At 39.9% G+C, this 16,960-nt stretch overlaps 1 protein-coding gene across 2 annotated transcripts; it reads right to left on the reverse strand.

Annotated features, from left to right (window-relative positions):
- Positions 1-212: 212 nt before the first annotated feature.
- On the reverse strand, positions 213-15,965 carry mief2 (mitochondrial elongation factor 2). Of its 2 annotated transcripts, none has more exons than XM_034688092.1 (8): positions 15,765-15,965; positions 7,982-8,142; positions 5,343-5,556; positions 5,155-5,252; positions 3,968-4,144; positions 3,679-3,842; positions 2,580-2,732; positions 213-1,508 (listed from the first exon to the last, which is right to left on the reverse strand). In XM_034688092.1, the coding sequence occupies exons 2-8, from the start codon at positions 8,117-8,119 to the stop codon at positions 998-1,000; spliced, it is 1,455 nt and encodes a 484-aa protein (XP_034543983.1). In that variant the 5' UTR covers positions 8,120-8,142; positions 15,765-15,965; the 3' UTR covers positions 213-997. The 2 variants fall into 2 exon arrangements, with proteins under 2 accessions (XP_034543983.1, XP_034543984.1); XM_034688093.1 differs by having other exon boundaries at positions 5,391-5,556; positions 15,765-15,962.
- Positions 15,966-16,960: the final 995 nt, after the last annotated feature.

Raw genomic sequence — 16,960 nt, forward strand, 5'->3', positions numbered from 1 at the left:
ATAATGAAGCGTCTCTCACATGACATGAGTTAAGCGTTTTGATTGGCATGTGGATGTAAATGGTGCGAATTCCGATCCTAATGTGCATAAGTGGCAATATGTTTTACAGTGGAGCTGATGATCTCAAATGTGTGGACTTTTTTCATATGAAATACAAACCTGAGAATGAATGTCTGCTAAAGTAAGAAGACAAAAAAAAGGGGGGAACCAAGTGAGAATCTAAACAATTGCTTTAATTTTTATTTGCGGTCACTTTTCACTCACAGAAAATCCAATTTTCTTTCACTCAACACTCAAGAAAACACAACTGAAGAGAAAGCCACAACATTCATACTGTGTTTAAAAGCAAGTGCTTAAAATTATTAGGCAACTGCAACCATAATTTAAAGAGTTAGTTTACCGAAATAAGATAGGCGACAAGACGAACAAAATACTGCGACACTGTTACCTCCTGTTTGAGAAAATGTACACACACAATCAACAAGTCAGACTCAGGACGTATATTTCTGCATAGCTACAATATATTAAAGGAGATTTAGCAGAATTATGCAGAGCAGACTATCAATTAGGAGACAGACAGAAAAAAAGCGCACCAAAGCAATACACTCTACTGCCTCCCTGCTGTTAATGGATAGACTGATAATTATTGTTCTCCCAGACACCCTGCGAAAAACCATTATCACAGACACTTAAACACAGACTTGTCTATGCTTTGTGTGATTAGGCACATTGTTCTTGATAACCACTTCCTTAGCTCCTTTCCTTGGCACTTCTCATTTCCTCAACTGAATAGCTTAGCTCATTGATCACTTTCCCATGTGCAGTCTCCTGTTAGCTTCTCCTCCTTTAGTGTACACATCAGTGCATGGTGCCTGCCATATTGTCACTCCTGCAGTACTGTGTTTCCTTGTATCTAAGAAGAACGGAGAAGCTAATGACCAAGAGTAGACTGGCTGAAGAAAACTACGGCTCTGCCTCCGTGCTGGTCTCATGTTTGTTATATGAGCAGTATTTCCGGCTCTGACACAGCACAGTATAGCATGAAGCCCATCTGGTCCACCTGGTCCTCTGACAAGCCGCTCAGCAGATTCACTGCCGGCTTGAAGTAACTGTGCAGCGCCCCTTGTTCCAGGTAGCCAATCAGCTCTGTGATACACTGCTGGACCCTCACATGCAGGCTGCCCTCGGACCAGTCGCTCTCACTGTCACTGAGGTGCAGGATGAGGTTGGCCAGCGGAGCGGCCTCGAGGGATCTCAGGGCCGGGTTCAGTTTGCACACTGCTTTGAGGATTTTAAGTGTGTGTCTGCGGCATCCTCCATCAGCTGTGTCGAGCTGAGCCAGGCGCTGGGTCTCCCACGGGTACAGGGACAGATGCCAGGCATTGACCCAGGGAGAGGTGAGCTCAGTCTGGCAGGTCAGAACCACATCCTCCTCCCTCAGCAGAGGCAACATGGTGATGAAGAGCGGTGGATCAGTGCTTTCTGCTCCTTCGGTTTCTTCTCCGGGCCTACAGGATGACAACAGGAGGGAAGTTCTATAAGTTTTACTTGATCACACGGGTTCATCGCTGTGATCTTACAAAGTGTTTAAAACATGTTAAATATCATCATCTTGGATGCCATCTTAGACATCTAGCAGCTAGGGAGTAACATAATCAGTAATCTGGATTAATGTTTCTGCTTTCCTGTTTCTTATTAATTAAATACTCCCTTTTTTAAAGCTCTACTTTGGTCTCCATCCTCTCCTGGGAAATAAAAGCACCTGTCTCTCTAGCCATATAAGAAAGTTAAGACTGAGTTTCCTTTATTCACCATCTTTGTCCATTTCTCTTACAGATATGGTCAGTAATTAACAAGAGGGTTTATACAAGCTTTTCACTGGACATAGCAGCCCACTGCTTCTGAGGCAGCACTGATGAGAGAAGTGAGAAGAAACCAAGACAGTGTGACACCTATTACACGTTGTTAATTTATACGAGTCACTCTCAATATGAAAATAATGATTCATGCATCCTGAGGGGAAACTGTGAAACTCTTTCAGCATCCTGTTTGCCCAGGGCACTATTAGAGATTTTGATTAAACACTTGGAGCTGCAAGAATTAATCGATTATTTATCAACTATTGACGCATTTGGCCATTTTAACAGTGGATTGAACAGTTTAAGGTTTTTTTTCTTCACTTTTTTATGGTCAAAAACTGAAGATCTTTAGATCAAGGTCAAAACAAGGTGTTGAACTCAATTTTATCAATTGTCTAATATTCAATAAACCAACATTGATAGGAAAGTGGGAAGTTGCAGCTTAGTTGCAGTGTTTTTTTTAATTATAGTGGTATTTTATTTTATTTATATTTATCTCATGCACCTTCAGGAGCAGCGCTTCTAATTTCATTGTACACCTGACAATGAAAATAAAGGCTATTGTATATTCTATTCCATTTTTATGCATTAGAGACAAAATTTAATGACAGACAAATTGAAGTTTAATAAACAGAATCCATTGTTCCAAATCAACAATTTTACTACTAAAATGTTTTTTTTTTTGGAAACTTAAGTCAACACTTCTGATCGCTCACATACCTTATCTCGATCCTGAGGTCTGGTCCTCCCAGAACAGGTCTGACGAGACAGTCCAGAGTGCTGCTGATGGACGGCCAGTTAATAGTTTCCATGACAGCTTTACTGAACATGTTTACAACAGCTTCTGCAGACAGGTAACCACCCACCAGGTACCTGCAAGACACAAAGACAGACAGGTTAAAGGGAGATTTGTTTACTCAGCAAAATGTGTCCCTGTGTGGACCTTTACCTGCAACTTAGTCTGTGACTGCTCTTTAAATGTGAGAAACACAGGCTGACATACAAAACATGACAAGCAGGAGAACAGCTTCTATGTTCACTTTGCTGAATCCAGTGGCTCAGAGTGAATTAAAGGAGCAGCATCACAGATGTGAAATGGCTCTATTGATATAAATAAGTTAGTTTGAGTCATTTGTTTTATCACTATCTCCTTTAATATTACATTTATCAATTTAAAACAAACATGCAGACCTTCTTATGATCATCTTTGAGTTTGTGATGTAAATGTACAACTCATTAAAAACAACTGAACAGGTTTAGTTTAAGTTGGACCTGAAACAATATCTGGGCTGACAAAAAATTACGGTTACAATTTTTATGAATTGATTCATTATTTAAATCACTTCTCAAGTAAATCCAGTAAAAGTAAGTCAAACAGTCTCTGATCCAGCTTCTGAAACAGACTGTTTTTCTTTGTCTTATCATTAAAAATGGATTACCTTACAGTTTTGTGAGTTTGGGTCAAACAAAAACAGTTTTTTTATTTTTAACTTAAATTCCACAAAATTGTCACATGACCTTCCCACTGTTTTTCTTAGATTGTCCATAGACTAATCAACAAACTAATAACACCAACATATAACTGATTTAATTCAGTGGCAGCCACAGAATTATTTGTTTTGAGTCATTTGCACATGCATTGTTTCCAGGTAATAGTTCCTGTATTATTTTTCAAAGCTAAAAATGCTAAGAAGAAGAAGAAGAAGTTATAATCCACTGGTTTGGATACATTTCTTATGCAAACACCTCAAAGAAGTGCAAAATAAGTGCAGATTGCCTGATGGATGAGCACTTTATTTCTTAATGCGAGTGTGATCACCTGTCCCAGTAGCTGCGTCCTCTGGGAAAATATTCCAGATTGATCCGTCGGACCATCCAGTGCAGTGGGTGTGTGAGCAGTGTTTCCTCCCCGGGGATGAGACGCCACAGTGAGGCTTCAAGCTGTAGAGGCACCAGCAGACACGCATGGTCTGCACTTACCACCTAAACACACACAGAAACAAATGGCATTCATTTAAGATGAATAGATAAGATATCACAGAGGGGCAAAACGTTTAAGGTAAATGTATTTTTATCAGTCAGAGAAATAATATATTGTGTCTGTGTACCTGCAGGTCATCAAGTAGAGAACCTCCGAGGCTCATTTCTCCCAGGGGCATGTCAGGGAGTCGGCTGTGCAGAAAGCCCTGGATCTCTGTGCAGATTTCCAGAGCCACAGACTGAGCTCTCTGGACCTCCTGTGGAGCGAGGGCCGCCCTGGTGTGATAGTACTGCTGCAGCCGCTCCTAAACACAGATTTCACATTAAACAGAGGACGGTATTTAAAGAAAAATCGGAACAGCTTCTATACTCGGTTCATGTGTGTGCGCTGTGCAGAGAGGCAGGAAAAGTGGGTTCAACTTGAGCATGAAGTTGCAGAATAGTTTTGAGGTTTTCATCCCTCCACTGGGAGTACAGAACAGCACTCTCTTGGGAAATAAAAAATTCAAATTCATTTAGTGCCTCTGAGCAGACTTAAGGATTCTGACAGGATTATGCTTTGCCTGTTAAGTTGCTGCTGGGAGTGATAAACAACTGAAGAACACTGTTTTTTGTGTGACTACTTTTAAAGTATTTAGAGAGGTAAACAGACACATTAAAAACTAGTGTGGGTGCAGATTCAACTCTTTTATTGCTCCAGTCAAAACTCTGGGCTGAACATGAAGTCTGCCATAGAGACATGCACAGCTGATACTGCTGTAGCCTTATTGCCGGATCTCCATCTCACCTGTTTTTCAAGTAAGTTTGAACGTTTGTTATACAACTTTCTAAGTTGTTCATACACGACCCAGTGTTCTTCAGAGGATGCAGGTTAGATGATTGAAATTTGCAACTCTTAATTTAAAAAAATATTTGCATAATCTGTCTTCAAAGGTAAATACCATTGTTTTAAATCCCCTCTTACATCCACTCATGCTTTTCAACAGCTTAACGCCATGTTCTAAGTACTTTACAGTTCTCAACATTTGTACTCTGTAGATGTTCTGCACACTAATAACTCAGAGCTCTCTCATGCATGTTTGACTTTATCTATACAGACCCTCAGGATTTCCATTATGCACGGCTCTTGGGGCTCTGTGCAGCCCAACCAGTCCATAACAATAAGTGTCCCTTAAGCACTGTAATTTCAAAAACATGGAACACATGCATAAATGAATGAAGCAACGCTAAGCAGGGCTCGTTCTGCAGCTGCTTTCACTGAATTTATAATCTGTGCTTTAAAGAGCTCAGAGGTGAAATGTGGGTGAGAGTGTACCTGCAGGCTGAGGACGCACAGCTGGAGCCTCTTGGACTTTGATTCAGGTTTAGGTTGAACCTCAGGAGACGACATCTGAGGTTGCTGGCTCAGGTCAGCTGATTGAGGAAGAGGTTAAAACAGCTGTCAGGTCACATCAGAGGGCAACAGTGATGAAGACAGCAGGTTTAATCATTCTGTAATCTTACTCTGTGTCTTAGTCTGAAAACTTTCAGTAGCTGAGAGTCGGTTGATACCTTTCTGTTGTCTCGTTGCCTTTGCGACATGTTTCATCACCACACCCTTTATGCCCTTCTTGATCAGCGTGGGCGACGCCGACACCAAACTCAGCTCCTCCCAGCTCTCGGCCATCTTCTGCTCCACCTTTTCATCATCCGCAGCACGACCAGCGCGCTCTATCAGCTGAAGACAAACACTCATTGTTACAGATGTGAGATCATGCAGAAATGCTCTGCAGGGCTGTCAATATGCTGACTGAATACAGAGTGCATAACCTGCAAGAAAACCTCAGTCTCAAGGAACTTCAAGTTTTCTGATGTTGCAGTCAATACACTAACGGGGCTTTTTCTGCTGTGTCTTTTTCGACTCATCTCTGGTCATCAGTAGGGGAGAAGGGGGTTGGCTGGCACACGGATTGGTTGGCACACTCATTATACCTCGCCACCACAGGGCACCTTCTCTCAAATTGGGGTATGGACATTTCCAGAATTAGGATCAGAGCTCACCTACATAGTCTTCTCTGGAGTAAGACAGTTGAACTTGAGGTGAGAGGACTTTTTGTGTTTTTCATGTCAAATTGTAATTATTCAGCTCCTCAGTATTTTTCTTCTAGGCTTTTAAATGATGGGTTTATAACAAAACAAGTGTTACCCTTACAAAGTGTGAGGGGAAAGCTATAGTTTAGATTTGTATTAGCTAGCTAAGTAGTTGTTAGGTGGTTGTTAGCCTTGATGCTAGCAAAAAATTCCAGTTGGGGTTGGTTGTCACATTCTCTTTGGGGTTGTTGTCACATGTGACAACCAACCCCTATGTTGGCAAAATCATGCATGGTGATATTAGTTGGAGTGCGCAGACCCTACATTTGCCATCACTGTAACTCAGACAGTGACTGCATGTAGCCTAGTTGAGTAGACCATTATTGTTAGGCCTATTTGTTTTGTTCTTTATGTTGTTATATAGGCTGGCCTAAAGATGTGATTCCTGTTCATGTTCCTTGCTCATTTTATGTTAAAATGCATAAAGTTATGTAGGCCTATCACTTGTCAGTGCAATTCAACTTTCACATTTAGTTCTGCCTTCTTGCCTTTTTAAAAAATATTTTTCCCATTAAAATACCATTGTGACAACCAACCCCATAGTGTGACAACCATCCCCGTGATGGGGTTGGTTGTCACAATGTGTCAGGGTGTCTTTGATAGTTAATTGCCTCTTTGTTACAATGAGTTGGAAAATGAGAGGGATACACATTTCAAGCCAACACCTTAAGCTTCAATTTAATGTAGGAATCACTATTGAAAGATGTTTTGATGATGAGCAATCATCAAAACAGTAAAAAGTGTGACAACCAACCCCATTCTCCCCTAATGTTGATTAAATCCAGTAACAATAAAAATCAACCCTAAATTAGTTAAGATAAATTATTAACATCAGCGCATCATTCCACCACGGTGCAAGACTGAACGCTTCAGGCCCTTTGTGCCCACTGCCATCAGACTGTTGAACAGTAACGGAGGCCACAGACTGCACCATGCTGACCACTGACCCACTGACCCCCCCCCATGAACAGATCCATAACATCCCTGCTCTGTCTGTCACACTCCATCATCCCATCCCGAACTCTCTCTTGACTGCTGCTGGCATTATAATGTATAATATACTGTATTATATAATTATCTTGCTATATTATATTATGTTATATTACATTCTAACTACAACCCATGGTCATATTACATACAAATATTATTTCTATTTATTGCTTAATTTGTCATTACCAACCATAATCACACCATGTCAACCTCTACTGAAACTTTTTTTGTTTTTTTAATACTGCCAGTAATTACTTCTATTTAATTTAAATTCCATTTGTAACATTGTATATATCTCAATTGTACTCTAGCTTTTATTTATTTATCTATTTTATTTTATTTTATTTTATTTTATTTTATTTTATTTTGTGTTATTTTATTTTATTTTATTATTTTTTTGTACTTATTTTGTACTTATTTTGTACTTTTTTGTACTTATTGAAACTTCTTTCTTGATTGTACTTATGTCTGGGTTTCTGTAACAACTGAATTTCCCCCCCGGGGGATCAATAAAGTAATATCTTATCTTAACATGACATTCTCTGGTTATTTTGTCTCGGTTAGCTTTTTTTTTTTTGTCCCCCTGAGATGATGATTATTAGATTTTAGAGTCAGCTTACACACAGCCATCATTTCATCAGACAGTTATGTCTACTGAGAAAATTGTGATTACGTCTGATCTGTCTGTTAACCACAGAGCTGAGTAAGGACATCAACCTATTTAGGATGTAAACACTGAGCAGCTTTTATTTGAGAGTAACTCTCTGTACTTGCTATCAAAACATGCCACAGGAAAGGAAAAAGACTCAGGGTGAACTGTCAGTCTGTAATTTGTAAACTCAACACATCCACAGTAGTTTTCTGGGTGCCGGCTTCATTCACGGAGGATGATGGGTTTCGTCATTTTCTCCACAGGTAAGAGTTTTTGCAGTAAAAAAATAAAATGAGTCCTCTACGTATTTAAAAAGAAGTGTCCATGAGCAACACACTGATGTGAAACTAACAACCTCAAAAACACTCACCCGTTTCACAGCCAGGGTAGCGATTCCTAGCATTGCAGCTCCCCCGACTCCCAGAACCAGCCGGGCATTAGACAGCAAGAAGTCAATTACCACGGCGATGCCATCCTCACCTCTCCTCCGACCACCCTGGAAGTTCATTGCTTCCTTTTTTAGGGGTTAGCCTTGAGATATAAAAAAAACAGACACATTGAGGTGAGAAGAAAGTAGATAAGATGTTCAGGTTGAGAGGGATTAACTGCAGACTTCCTCATTTCAAAATCATGAAGGTCCAGAGTTAAAAACATCATATAATGTAGAACCAGCAGAGCAGTGGGTCTTAAACTTTCCCCAGTAAAAGAGACCCTTTGTGAGTTTGTTCTTTGGGCAAGTACCCCCTGATCATGGCCAAATGAATGCTGCTGAAAAAAGTGGGGATGTATATAACAAGGTAGAAAACAGCTCTGCAATCTCAGTGTCTCATTTAACAAAGAAGGTTTAGTGTGATTGTATCTTTCAACCATAGACTGTATATATAATGGACAGCGTCGCTCCGCCTTTTCCCATTGTACGGTTTTAAAGCCAAAATATCCCGTTCCAGAACGCAGACATCTTTAAAATTTTCTGCAGCCCGAGTCTGCGCAGTAGGAAATTTGTGTTTCCACAGTAACAAGCTCCGCCCTACAGCGTACCGTACAGAGGTCCTACGGAGTTTCTCTCTACGGCAGCTATCAATCAAAGCAAACCCGGATGTAAAACCCCGTTTTTTAACCTCTAATAACTAACGAAAAATAAACTTTTCAGAAAAAAAGAGACCTTGAACACAAAACAGTCAAATAATAACTACATATCACCACAGCATACGGATGTGAGAAACTTTCATGACGTGTATTTATTTTATAAAGTTTGACTGCAGCCCCAGTCAAATGAATGGGGTAGACAGAGGTTTTGACCTATACTGCAGCCAGCCACCAGGGGGAGCAGTTTTTGTGGCAGCCTCACTTCGAGCTGAGGGAGATGACGTCCATTTCATATACAGTCTATGGTTTCAACACAGGAGGTACAGATTGAAAAGTAGGACCTTTAAATGGTTGCCCACATTATCCTGTGTCGCTTCCTCTACTGTCCAGAAGTCAGTGAACTGGGGACTCTTAAATACCTCATTTTGTGAAAGTGATCCTGAATGTTTGTGTCAGCCTTGTGATTAACTTGTGACCCTCCAGGTCGTACCTGACCCTGGGTGAAGTGTCGGCTAGGATCAGCCCCAGCCCCTGCCTCAACCCTCTGAAGATTAGCAGTGCAGATAACGGATAACGAAGATATAAAAGAGGTTAGCTAACTTAAACACATTTACATTTTCATTGAAACCCTTACAGCATGTTTAGTTGAGAAATCATGCACAGACAAGATAAGTTCCCCCTGCACTTCTCTTAAGTATTGCCAAAGAGTGGGCAAGCTGCAGAGTGGGAGGGTTGTTGTGAGCTATTGATTAGCTGGTGTTAACATTCTTTAAATTTCCAAACGTAGATAAGTCCTGATCCACAGACTCAATGTTTGCATTGACTTTGTGAAGTCCAGAGCAGGTTTAGATGATGACCTACTGAATCAGTGCTTGTCTTCATAAACTTTACTACGTCAGTTTTAACACCAACATCAGTGGATTTCATCAATGCAAAGGGTCGATTGACTGTACTTTTATAACACTTTTATAGTCTTCGAACAACCCAAAATCCTTATTCATGGAATAAGGACTCACTACATGAAAAAGCTGTAACCTGTTTATGGGTCTGTAGTTTTTATTACCATCAAGTTTGAGCTGAACTTTAGTCATGATCACGACATCCTTTGCAGTTTCACTACAAACTATTTTCAGAGATAACTGCATCGTAGTAAAAGTGTTCAGCCACTGAAGTATTAAGTTGGGCAGATGACATGAAGAACGTACTCTTCTTCTATGGATTCTTGTATTCTGTGGTTTGTTATATCAATGAGGTGAACACATTCATGACTTCTGATGGCTTTATTATTGAGTTAACTAACCTCTGAAGTCTCTCACTGGCCTTCAACAAAGTGTATTTGAGGTCATGTTTTTGAAAGCTTTCACCGGCCATCATTAATCTGTTTTTTCTAAACACGAGGCTCCCAGTTTAATCCAACTTGATTTGTGCTTATAAAAGAGGCTTGGGAACCATGTTGCTGGTTTGTTACTTTTGGCTTCCTCTGAGCAAGAGAAGTTGTTCAAAACAAAGATAACTGAGGAATCTTTCTCTGAGAGAGAGAGAGAGAGAGAGAGAGAGAGAGAGAGAGGAAAGGCCTTTTTCACAGGAGATATGAGTTCTTATAGAGGGGAAATCACAGGATTAATAATTATTAGGGATGCACCAAAATGGCCCAGAGGTGCATTTTCGGTTCTCGTCGGAAAGACTTCTGTCACCGAAACAACAGGGCCAAAACAGAATTTTGTGATGACGCAAGCAAAAAACGCGTCCAGAACGCGCTTGCCTGGATATGGGCCAACATGTCTGCATCCATTCTTCCTTTAATTTGAGACCGACCACGGGGTGAAAACATGAAGAGTACACTCTTAGAGTCTCTCAGCACACGTTTCACTGAGATCTCTTTGGATCCTCTGCACTTAATCGTGACTGTGCTTGATCCGCTTTATAAAGATCATTACTTGGATGTGGGAATAAAGCAGCGCACACGAGAAATGATCCAGGCCACGATGGATGCGGAGAACCCGCTTGGGGACGGAGAACAGAGCGCAGAAAAAGGACTCGTCTCTCTGAACCAGATGAGGGGCATGCACCCTCGTTGTCCGATATGTTCAATGAGATCCTTGATTTTGGTGAGGTTAGTACACAGTCATAGCCATAAATGCAATGGTAGGGGAGACCTGGGACAGTTGTAACATGTTTGACATTTCTGTCTATAACTTTGAGCTCTTTTAACTAGGGATGCACCGATCCGATCCTGGTATCGGATATCGGCTAGATCGGACTCAAAAAGCTATCGGATATCAGTGACAAGAGGCCGATATATAGTGCTGATCCATATGGCAGATCTATTCATCTCAGTTCTATGCTTTTCTGTGTTTACAATAGCCATGTGCGTCTCCTACATCATCAGCGCCAGCCGGTCTGTGCATTTTTGCCCAGTGGAGCATGATGGAGGATAACTACAGAGGCTCTGCAGTTTAGCTGCATGTCACGCTTCTTTTGCTAACAACTCCACCAGAAACTTGCAACACGTGCAGCACTAATGTTTCTACGGATGGCAGTTGCGCTGAAAAATATAATGGAAGCCCAAAGGAAGAAGTTTACGTCAGCTGTAGCCGACTGCAAAGAAGCAAGAAACCTTCTATTAATGGATTCAAAGTGTGAAAAAACGGACAGGTTATTGGATTTAATTGTTCCGACAAAGGCAAAAAAAAGCCTGAAGTTGCCAAAACGTGATTCCATCCTCACATTAAGGAATAGAAATTGTCAAATCAATACCGGGATCAGATCGGCTAGTATCGGTATCGGCAGATACCAAAGCCCAAGTACCAATATCGGTATCGCGACCTAAAAAGTAGGATTTGTGCATCACTACTTTTAACCCAGTGTGTTCAAACTGCTATACAAACTAGCTTCAAGTGTCTGCTAATAATTGGCCTAGAAAATGCCTGTGCAACACAAACAGAAAAGGAATGGCTTAATCTCAAATCCAAGGAGTGAAATGTAAATGAAACTTTCCCTGGTTTCCCTACTAATAATTGGCATTATAATTTATTTCAGTGCTTCGGTTTTTGGCCTTGGTTTCCTCATTTTCGGGTTTTTTCGGTTTCGGCCAAGAATTTTTATTTCGGTGCATCCCTAATAATTATCATTCACAATATTATCCAGGGAGCCAAATACCAGACAGCCCTCATTACTGTTATTATTTACACCTTTTATTTTCCTTCTGAGACAAAACAAAGAGTCCTCTGTGACAAAGTTGAGAGGGAGCAGCAGTGTGGTATGTTTCTAAAGAAACTAAAGGGATGGGCGAGATTTTTAATGACAGGAAACAAAATATTAGTTTGATCTGAGCTGGAAAAAAGGATGAAAACAAGTTCATTTCTGCAGCAGACAAATCCACGATGCAAATATACTAAAGTTTGTAAAAGACAGACGTGTGCACAATGCTCATCTTTTTCAGCTCCAGGCACCTGAGACCTAAAAATAGCTGCAGAACTTAACTCTAAACTATCTCAACCAAGTGCCTGTCCCCTCTCCTTGCCAGAGGTACAGCAGGGACCCAAGAATGGTGACGCACTATTAATAGACCAAATAAATGCCTGAGTCACACCAGCAGGGTCAAACATATAACAACCTCCCTGGTCTAGTTACAGCACAGTGCATGTCTGCTGCATGTCGGCAACATCAGAGCAGAGTTCAACCTTCAGTTCAATGTTAGTGACGTTACAATCAGACCAAACAGAGGTCTCTCACTCTTTAGACATCTTAACATTAAAGCTGATCCATTAGAATGAGGCCGTATCGCACAACTACTACTACTAAGAGTTAAAGTGCAATTTGAGCTTAATATAGAAGTTATTTGGTAATACAGCGGGGCTAAGCGGCCAACAGTGGCATCACTTAACACATTAAAACAGGTCAAAAAGCAAAAAGGGCATCCTTCAAAAATATACTGGTATATGTTTAATGTTTCAAGCATTAATGCAAACATAAAACACTAACTACAAAGAATGAAGTTACTTGGATACTTGTGAACAATTAAGGATTTCAACTTTAACATATTTTTTCATAATTTAGCTGCTGTTTAAAACAAAGTATCTTATTTAGTGGAGATGGGAGGTGAATGAAATATAAACTAGCATATCAATAAAGAGCTGATGTCTGGTTGACAGCATGTTTAAAACTTTTAGAGGCTAGTTTGAAACCTTTGTGTTTACATTTTAAAGACTTGTATATATTGCAGGGTAGCAAATAAAGGGTTCAGGGGCGGATCCAGAGGGGTGGCATGGGCTGACTTGAAATCTGATTAGCCACTGGAAACTCATTATGTAGGATTTGCCTGGCTAGAGGTGATACCTTGGGATGTGTTGCAAATAGGGATGGTAATTTACCATAATCCTTGTACTCGATTACTCAAATTTCCTAATGAACGATTTCTCAAGTACTTGCAATTATTATTATTTTTTTTAACTGTAAACAAAAATAAATAAATAAAAGTCTGTCGGACACGGACCTACCGGACCAGAATTTTAATAAGTTCTGCTGCCTTTTCTTCATACATATTTTCCACTACACCGTAGTTGTTGTTCTCCATGATCTTAGCTTGTACTCCAGCTCAACAAACACGATCAGCTCTTTGAAGCTTTCTCCTTCCACAAAACTGAATGGGAGCATATCTCCAGTTACCATTTTGGTTATTATCAGGCTAATCTTCTCTGCTCTGGTTTCGTCACAACGACGTGTGCTAACATGGTGAGCAAAAGACGAGACTGCCTGTCATCTGTCTCCGCTGTTTTCTCCTTGTGCTTTAGGCATATGTGGTTAAGCATCAAACTAGTATTTCTATGGTATGAAAGTTTAACGCCACAGGTCTTGCACTGCACATTAACTTCATGGTTTTTTTCGAAGTACTTCCAGACATCACTTTTTTAAACTGACATGTCGCAGGTGTCACAGACGGTTCTGTATTTGTTGTGCTTTTGCTTTCGGTTGAATAACGTGTTCCTAAAGTGTTGCCGTAGCTGCCGTAAAACAGTTGTTTTGCTGAAATCTGGCTCGGTGTGTACCAAAGCTGAAGCCGTGGCCGGAGAAGTCATACGTTTATATCCTGTTAATTATTTTTCTACCTAGTATATTCAGTTAGGCGAAAACAAAAAGCACATGTTCACACATGTAACGCTGTATGAGTTCAAGTTATGTTGCCAGGTGGGCGAGTAACAAAATGCGACTCGAATAATGGGGTCAATGGCGAGTACTCGAGTAATCGTACCCATCCCTAGTTGCAACAGGCTGCTGGTAGCTTTCTTTGCATATCGATGTAGCACATTAATTTGTTGGTATTTTCTGTAGTAAACTCGGGCAAACATTTTGTTTCTGACACAGTGAGAATCATAAAGCTGAGAAGATGTATCTAACAGTGCCACTCTGTTGTCTGCCTGATTTTAACAGGCAAATTAAATCAAAGGTCACAAACCTGGGAGTGGTTTTAGATTCAGATTTTAATTTTAAAACCTCATTTTAACAAGGTCGTAAGTACTTCATTTTATCATCTCAGAAACACTGCAAAAGTCCGACCTTCTTTATTGCAGAAAGATGCCGAAATTTTAATTCATGCTTTTATCACAAGCCGCATTGACTACTGCAACTCCCTTTTTACTGGTTTACCCAAAAAGTATCTCAAGAAACTGCAGCTTGTTCAAAACGCTGCTGCCAGAGTTTTAACATGACAAAAGAAAACTGATCACATCACCCCTCTTCTTAAAACTCTGCACGGGTTACCTGTTTCTTTTCTAATTGATTTTAAAAGTTCTTTTACTTGTTTTTAAAGCTCTTAACAGCCTTGCTTCTCCATACATCACTGATCTCCTGTCATTTTATGTTCCAGCCCGATCACTGAGGTCCTCCAATGATTCCCTTTTAAATGTTCCTCGTGTGTCTTACACAAGCACCAGCCAGAGAGCTTTCTGTTTTTGCGCCCCTAAGCTGTGGAACTCTTTGCCTCTGGATATCAAAACGGCGAGCTCTCTGGGTATTTTTAAAAGTAAACTTAAGACTTACCTTTTTAATCTAGCTTTTATTTTATTTTTAGCACTGGACTGCAGTATCATTTCTCTAATCATTTTAATCATTGCTTTAACATTTATTTACCTTATTTAATTATTTATTTATCTATTTATTTCTTGTATTCACCTTATTTTTAACTTTTCTTTCCACTATTACTCATTCTATTAATTTTACTGTATTGATTTGATTTGATTTTTAAGTATTTTATTTATAATCATCATGCCTTTAATCATTTTACCATTGCTGTTGTTTTCTGTCTCTCTGTTATTCTGTGAAGCACTTTGGGCTGCATGTTTTTATGCATGAAAAGGTGCTATATAAATAAAGATGAGTTGAGTTGTGTTCTTATTAAAAGAGAGCATCTAAAATGATAAATACACACGGGTATTTAAAGCATTTTGGATAATTGAATCACAGTGGTTAAAATAGGTGTTATAAGTGGAATCTTGTAGGCTCATGCACCATTAGGGCCACAGCAGTCAACAAAGTCTGGATCCTCCCCTGGATGAGTAATGTAGCCTATCTAACTAGGCCAGTGTATAATTAAATTGTATAAATAAAATGGTTTGTTTATAGTGTTTCTCTTTTGGGTTTATGAGCTGCAGGACAGACACAAGGCAGCATTACTTTGTAACATGAGGACAATACAGAAAAAAAACCACCCTGACTTTATCCATAAGATACACAAACAAATATCTTAAATGTATTGTTACATAATTACATGTTATCTTCAAGGCTTGACTCCTGACCTGTTCAGCTTCACTGACCCTGAAGTCTCAAATGTATCAACAAAGAGAGTCATGAAAGCTCGAGGAAGTCACACCGACCCCATGTCAGTGTGAGTGTAACATACAGGACAAGTAGGCCAGCTAAGTTTAGCCTGTTTACTGTCGTTAGCTTTAAGGACAGCAGCAAACACGTCTGTTAGCAGCTAATGTTAGCGAGCCAAACAGGCCAGCAGCAGGCTGGTAGTGAGCCACATTAGCATCCAGGGACAGCTTTGTTCTTTAAAATACACTTACCACAGAGCAGGGAGAGAACTGCAACTAGCCGACACAACACCATCAGGGTTTGATAATGTAGAAACGCAGCAGATACTCTATAACTTCAATTCGTTAAATAACTTTCAAAGGTCTGACGGACTGAGAGTAAATATAACTCAGCCTGATATCAGCTGTTCTTATTCTTCTACTCTTGGAATTGCGGTTGACCTCAAATGTTTGAGTGACAACAGCGCCCCCCTGGAGGAGCTCCGACTCAACCAAAAGATACTTAGGACCATAATATACAGGTGCAGCTCAAAAAATTAGAATATCTTAAAAAAGTTCAATATCTTTTGTAACTCAAGTCAGAAAGTGAAACTCATATATTATATTGATTCATTACACATAGAGTGACATATTTATTTATCAGATAGAAGTGTACATAGTGTGTATACATCTGTAATAGTTGCCATATTTTATTTCAATTTAACTTTATTTTATTTTATTTTATTCTATTTTATTCTATTCTATTTTTACTTTGTCATTGCTATTATTATTGTTATTATATTTTTTAACTATGTTAGTACATTGTTGTATTCCCCTGTCCCGTGTTGTAAGCTGCTGTAACAAAAGAATTTCCCCCAATGGGGGACAAGTATAGCTTATCTTATCTTATCTTATCTTATCTTATCTTATCTTATCTAATTTCAAGCCTTAATTCTTGTAATTTTGAAGATTATGGCTCACAGATAATGAAAATCCAAAATTCAGTGTCTCAGAAAATTAGAATATTGTGACAAAGTTCAATATTGGAAACTCATGGTGTCACACCCGAATCAGCTAATGAATTCAAAACACCTGCAAACGTTTCCTGAGACTCTAAATGGTCTCTCAGTCTGGTTCAGTAGGGACACTATCATGGAGAAGACTGCTGACTTGACAGATGTGCAGAAGACCGTCACTGACACTCTCCACAAGGAAGGTAAGCCACAAAAGGTCATTGCTAAAGAAGCTGGTTGTTCACAGAGTGCTGTATCGGAGCATATCCAGGCTCGGAAGGAAAAAGTGTGGTATAAAAAGGTGCACAAGCAACAGGGATAACCGCAGCCTGGAGAGGATCGTCAAACAAAATCCATCCAAGAATGTGGGAGAGCTTCACAACGAGTGGACGCTGGAGTCAGCGCATCAAGAGCCACAACGCACAGACAAATCCAGGTCATGGGCTACAAATGTTG

This window comes from Notolabrus celidotus, chromosome 7 (assembly GCF_009762535.1).
Source record: "Notolabrus celidotus isolate fNotCel1 chromosome 7, fNotCel1.pri, whole genome shotgun sequence".
Taxonomy (NCBI): Eukaryota; Metazoa; Chordata; class Actinopteri; order Labriformes; family Labridae; genus Notolabrus; species Notolabrus celidotus.